Source organism: Trichoplusia ni, chromosome 6 (genome assembly GCF_003590095.1).
Source record: "Trichoplusia ni isolate ovarian cell line Hi5 chromosome 6, tn1, whole genome shotgun sequence".
Classification (NCBI taxonomy): Eukaryota; Metazoa; Arthropoda; class Insecta; order Lepidoptera; family Noctuidae; genus Trichoplusia; species Trichoplusia ni.
Genome location: NC_039483.1, coordinates 5,791,538 through 5,798,108, shown reverse-complemented (window position 1 = coordinate 5,798,108; position 6,571 = coordinate 5,791,538). Strand labels below are relative to the sequence as shown.

At 35.6% G+C, this 6,571-nt stretch overlaps 1 protein-coding gene across 1 annotated transcript; it reads right to left on the bottom strand.

The window, feature by feature from the left end:
- Window positions 1–5,000: 5,000 nt before the first annotated feature.
- LOC113494696 lies at window positions 5,001–6,074 on the bottom strand. Its single transcript, XM_026873119.1, has 2 exons — window positions 5,714–6,074; window positions 5,001–5,178 (listed from the first exon to the last, which is right to left on the bottom strand). Exons 1-2 carry the CDS (start codon window positions 5,947–5,949, stop codon window positions 5,064–5,066), a joined length of 351 nt encoding a protein of 116 aa, XP_026728920.1. The 5' UTR covers window positions 5,950–6,074; the 3' UTR covers window positions 5,001–5,063.
- Window positions 6,075–6,571: the final 497 nt, after the last annotated feature.

The following is a 6,571-nucleotide window of genomic DNA, read 5'->3' as shown; positions in this document are numbered from 1 at the left end:
TCTCAGCGGTGTATTGAAACTCGTAAGCTGTTACTCGCCTCGTTCAAACGAGCCTTCGTTGTAACGCGAACAATTTAAACGCGTCATCGATAAACTGTGAGTAGTTGGGTGTGAGAATAGATAAGGCTGATTTTATCTTACCTTTTATGATTGTTTTACATTGTTGATAGTTGGTCGCAATTGAAAATATGTTCTTTCGGTATATTGGACTAGAGTATCTTTAAGAGCTACATATGTCATACACGCATACTTATCAAACATAATATAAAACTCTTCCTTTTATTATTAAAAAACGCATTAAAAAACGTGTATAACGAAAAATGGCCAGGTTTTTATAGTCAATTCAACTCATAATATATTTGGGTGCGGCGTCATCTGTGGGCAGCCCTTGTTAAAACACTGTGACGTCGTGTCAACATATGTAGCTTTGATTTGTGTGTCACTACCACACGAATAAAAGCTTCCATAATAAACACTCGCTGTCAATCGCACGCACACATAGCGCCGCGCGCACAATTGAGTAGCTCTATCTGTATTTCGTAAATTCGTACTAGACGGACGAGACGTACTTACAGGTAGGTATATTACCGCTCACCAAGGAAATCCCACGACGTAACAAATGCACTCTCATTACAGATTCCAAATCTCCTAAGGCAATCGAATCGACATGTTTAAATAGTATCGATATATTTACTCGATTCAATCGTATTGTATCGACAGTTGTTTCGAGCAATCCGTTTAAATTTGAAACTCTCAATCTAAGTGAGAACCAAACAGATTTAATTTATTGAATATTCAATATTATATAGTTTTGAAGTTTGTTGCTTGTGTGCATTTGGATTAGTTGTTTTGAGCCAAGTTTGATAACGTCGCGGTAAACTTATACTTGCCAAAGTTTGCCATCTTGAAATCTTTGGCTTTCGTAGACAAATGAAATGATTAATCTCTTTATTAATTTAATAGAGACTTAAAATTAACAATTTTTAAGGTTGTTTTGTTAGTATTTTTTAACCGACTTCAAAAAGGAGGAGGTCCTCAATTCGACCCGTATGTTTTTTTTTTGTATGTATGTTACTCGATTTCTCCGCCAATTATGAATGGATTTTAATGATTCTTTTATTGTAGAAAGGTGAATTATAACAAAAGTGAATTTTGAGTACACACCAAACTTTTCGAAATTAAAAGGTTACGCTACCATAAATAAAGTCTCAGTAAGTAAACCTTGGAAGCATCAAAACACGAACTTTATAAGAATTCATAAAAATTTACACATTAATCATAGAATTTCCTGAATTTTTATCAAGCAAGTTGAAACCTAAAATCCTTAAACATAAGATGAAAAATGACTTGTGGTCCATAATTCGGAATACCTTAAATAATATTTACACTAACATTATGTAAAACGGCCCTTTTGTTCGCACTAAGAAATTGTCGCGACGCTTTGCTGGTGGCATCCAATAATGAGTATAAAAAGTATTTTTTTCTGACGTGGATATATTTTACTTAACATTAACAAGCAATCTTTGAACTGCTGTCTAGTTGTAGTCGCGTGATTACCGAGCGTGGGTGTTTTTTTTAATTTACTTCTCAAGTATTTGACAGCTTAAAAGTAATAAAACGGAAAACTGATTCGTTACATTACACTTTTCGGCGCCACGTTGTTTGATTCCCCTTTCTAACACATCATCATTGGCCCAGCCTTTTCCCAACTATGTTGGGGTCGGCTACCAGTCCAGCTGGTTTCAGCTAAGTACCAGTGTTTTACAAGGAGCGACTGCCTATCTGACCTCCTTAACCCAGTTACCTGGGCAACACGACACCCCTTGGTTACACTGGCTGTCAGACTTTGTCAAGCTTCTGACTACCTGTAACAACTGTCAAAGATGTAGGAATAACAGTCGGGACCCACAATTAAACGTGCTTTCCGAAACACGGAGGAACTCGTTATGACAAAGATGGTCACCCATCTACGGACCAACCGCGTCAAGCATAGCTTAACCTGCGATCGAATCACTTATGCGGTTATAGCTTAGCCACGAGCTCCTAACCCCTTTCTCTAACACATACAGCAATTAAGATTAGTTGTTAATACTTTCGTCTAGAATCCTGATACGTACAAGTTTTTCTATTAATTCTTACCTCACTCGTACTGTGGAATTTTGTGCTACCTATGTCATATACTCAAATAGTTTGTCCCTTCATGAGTTTCCGTATGAAGTTATATCTTGAAAATCTGGAAGCTGACTTAAACATAGCTTGGCGAAATGTGGGCTAAATAATTTGTTGAATAATATTTTCATCCTATCTTTGCAAGGTTAACGATTCCGGGATTGTATAATAAAGGAATAAGTTAAATTTTCTGGTAGAGGGTGACGTATCGTGTTGCTAGTAACAATTAATTACTCTTTTTCAATCAATCACTTCATCTAAAGACGTTCCAAAATTCAAGAGCCGGTACTAATGGGTGCGCAGTCGCTTGGACTGAGAAGACCATTGTTTCGGAACAAGATGCCTGTTATCACCTTTTAAAGGACGACTGATAAGAGAAAAGACATGAGATAGTGCGGTCTGCTCAATGTCTCGTCCAAAATGGCAATATCCTCCAGAATAATGTATTCCTAAGTTTTTAATCAAACATTGGTGATTGAGTTACCAATGATTTTGACCTCCTTGAAACTAATAACAAAAACTGTTTAGTTCAATAGTTTTATTTAATGTGAAAAAAGCTAAAACCAGAAGCCCTTCGTTTCAGAAGTAAGAGACGGAATTAGTTTATTCCGTCCAGCTTTAGTAGAAAATGCAGTCTCAAACTGAATGAAAAATGGATTTGACAATAATTTAATTAAGAGCTCTCGAAGTCGTGACGTTGTGAATATTAAGACCGCAAGAAACAAAAGGGATTCTCATAATTCAGAAAGAGCATAAAAAATCTTTATACTGTTCAAGATTTTTAGGTGCTTATATAAATAGGGACTATTTTCCAAAGTCGAGTGTAGGAATTTTCGTACTCAATAGAGACTGATTCGTAGTCAGTCCTACATTTCAGCAGAGTTTGTAACACCATGCGATTTACCAATAAGGTAACGTCTGATTTTCGGCCATTTTATGCCTGCTATTGGATAATAATATACTAGCTTTCGCCAAAATAGAACCAGTAGTTTTCATGAACAAGCGCAACGCATTTTTTTTACTCACGCGCTAAAGATTTCAATTCTTGTGTCATGAGAGATTTCAACGACACCCAGATTAAGGACAAGCATTCTTGAATTACGCAAACGCTTGTGACACGCGGGGATTGAACCCGCGAGACGTGGTTCAGCAATCAGTGGATTTAGCGTGGTGAAATCAATTCAGCTATTAATTTCATAAGCCTGATGACAGACGGATAAAAGGTTGGACCTTAATAATAGGGTTCGGGTTTTACCCTTTAGGCGCGGATTTGAATAACAACAGTCCATCCCAGACAACATTGATGGCTGTTTGGTCAACTGTCATAAAATTATGGACGAATGATTTTTCCATTTTATTTTAATTTAACTATATTTGGTTCCTATTTAAAATAAACAGTATCTTGACTAATTAGAAGTTAGAGGGAAAGTTCTAAAATTGGTTTAAAAACAATTTTATTATTCCCTCTCAGGGACGAAATATTGGTCCATCAAGTGGTCCTCATTATAATCATAGTCTGAAACGAAAACAATACTTTAAATTATACCAAACAATAGAAAAAAAACATGGCAATCCATTTGATTATATTTATAATATAAATTTTTGAATTGGATTCTTAATCTTTAATTTAAAACGGTTAACCGATGTGTATTTATTGGGATAAAATATAGAAGCTGGCGCGTTATTAGTTAAATAATTACATCTATCCATATATTTTGGTTAGTTTTAAAATAAATCTTTGACACTTACATACGACTTCATCTCGAGGCGGCAAATAGGCACATTCCCCCATGTGAATGATTTGCCACACTGAAAATAAAGCAAAGCAATTTTATTTTAATGATAATAATGTCTAAACCGATTGCAGTGGCGTAGCTGGGGGCGGAGGGGCGATCCGCCCCGGGCGTCACTATCAGGAGGCGGCAATATTAAGAAAAGGCGGCAAATTATCAAAAAGTCATCATCAGTATCATTGTAAACAAACAGGTGTAACTTAACATCGTGACAAATTAAAGTATTTTTTAGATGCCTACATTGGGCGCCAAGGTGTGAATGACTCCCGCTACGCCACTGACCGATTGATAACGGCGTGTTGGCGCGCACGGGCCTGCAATACAAAACGTCAGGCCCACATTCTTACGAGCCTACTGTAACCGTGAGCTGTGAGATTTATTTCTAAAAACCATACAACTATGAGATGATGCGACGGTTTATTCACGCGTATTTATCGGGATTACCCAACTAGTTTTGAACCCAACTGAAGTTCTAAATTTCGACAGCTCCATTTCACAGCCTCAGGAAAGGACAACAACCAATGGACAAACTAAAAAGTAAAACGACCTACCTGTATAAGTGAAATGAAAACCGTATATTTAAAATATAAACATGAACATGTTATTTAATACTCGTTGTTCAAACGATCGAAGTCTTACTCCCATTTTTTATTTTCGTTCTCTAGAACTTAAATAACTGCGTGACACAATGTTCTGCACTAAAAGAAACTGCATAATATACATGCCTCTATTTAAGAAGAGGCAATTTTTTGAAATACTTACTCGCATACCTCAATATACAGTTAGCCCAATCCAACATGCAATAGCTTTTGAATGAAAAATAGTTGAAGTAAACTGATTTTGCGCATATTTTGCCAGTCCTGGAACATTAAAGAACTCCTAGAACATTAATCACTTGAAATAAGAAATGTTTGCTTGCCATCTCTTGGGTGTATGCAAGGTCTTACATAATTATATTTTAATTGTTCACAATACAAATGAAAAAGCTGACATTTAAAAAAATAAAATGAACAAAAAGAAAACTGTTTTTTTTTTACGATCAGAGTCAATTTGCACGTTATCAATGTTCAAAGCATGTAAACGCTTCTATGACAAGAATACTTACTGGTAGGCTCTCAAACAGAAGTGTAATATGTAATCACAATATTCTTCTAACGAAAGATGTTCTTGAGTGGTACGTCTTCGTACATACACGGTCGTTTCTTTCTGTGTAAATCTGTAAAAAGCTCATAAAATATTTGAACATCTCAACGCATATTTTAACTTTAACCATAGAAAAAAGTTTAACTTTAAACTTTTTTCAAACACTGACTCGTAATCTTTGGAAACCATGGTCGTGGACAAAGTTGTTTGTACTAAGCATCAAAATTCCAATGCATCCAAAGTGGAAATATTAACTCTTGAGCAGGCTTTTAAAGGAAAATAAAAACGAGAGAAGACTAAGGGGAAGCCGAAAAAATAGTCACGCAAACAACATTGAAGGTCTGACTTGTTGTGATAAAAGCGCAAAACGTTCGTTCAAAGTAAAAAAGATTGAGTTCAACGTGACGTGTAGACAAGTTATGTTTCTAGGAGTGCGAACGTGAAATCACTCCAATGTTGATTGAATTGACAGATGAAAGTCATACTACTTGTCGATAAGATATGTCATCGGTTCACATTTAAAGATTTCTATTCGTTTTATATTTGAATGCAATGTAAAGCATATACGAGTATGTCTTGGCTTTATGGTCTTTAGGTTATTTGTTCACCTATTTGCCTGTTGCTGTGGATCTCCGCCCTGAGGCCCTATTTGTCCTTCTGGTGGTTTAAAGTTGTCTGGTATATTTTGCTCATCCTCGCCCTGTCGTCGAATCGGTTCTGTAGGTTTCGAAGTCGATTGGGTATTTCTAGTGGTGATAGCCCATTGCGGCGCCTTGTGAAGAACACCATGGACTTCGATATTATATATCACTGTGAAAGAACTATATTCACTCATAATGTTCATGTTGATATCCAAAAACTGATGGTTAAATAATATTAAATTTTATTTTTCTTTATGATGATATTAAGGAAGGTACTTACATGAAGGTACAATCAACAGCAAAATTATTACGTTACAAACATTCTTTAAAACTAAATACATTTCGAACTTAAAATACGGGTAAATCGAAACCAAACGCTATAACACAAGTCATTTTTAAATAAATTTTATTCATAAAATCCCACAATACAAGAAAGAAATAATTTAACGAATGCACAGCCAGAATAGCTATAGTTATAAAACAACAATTCATCGGTATTCTCCAGTTTCAACATAAAATTTTATTACGGAGTTGATTGATTTAAAATTTAATTACACTATGACTCTCTTAGCATTAAAACCTTGTATTACACTTATGGGTCTTTATTTTAGTTATAGGAACTGTAGTTATTTATTGTTTCATTTGTCGATAATTGTTATTGAATGATTTCTTTTATCTGGGACTAGCCCGCCACACAGGCCCGTCATTGCAACTTCTGTAAGCCAGGATCTACAATTAAACCAAGGAAAACTACCGAAACATTTAAGATTATTGTGTCCCAAGAGGAAAACTTAACTGCCTTGGAATCCGCAACGAAATTAGTCA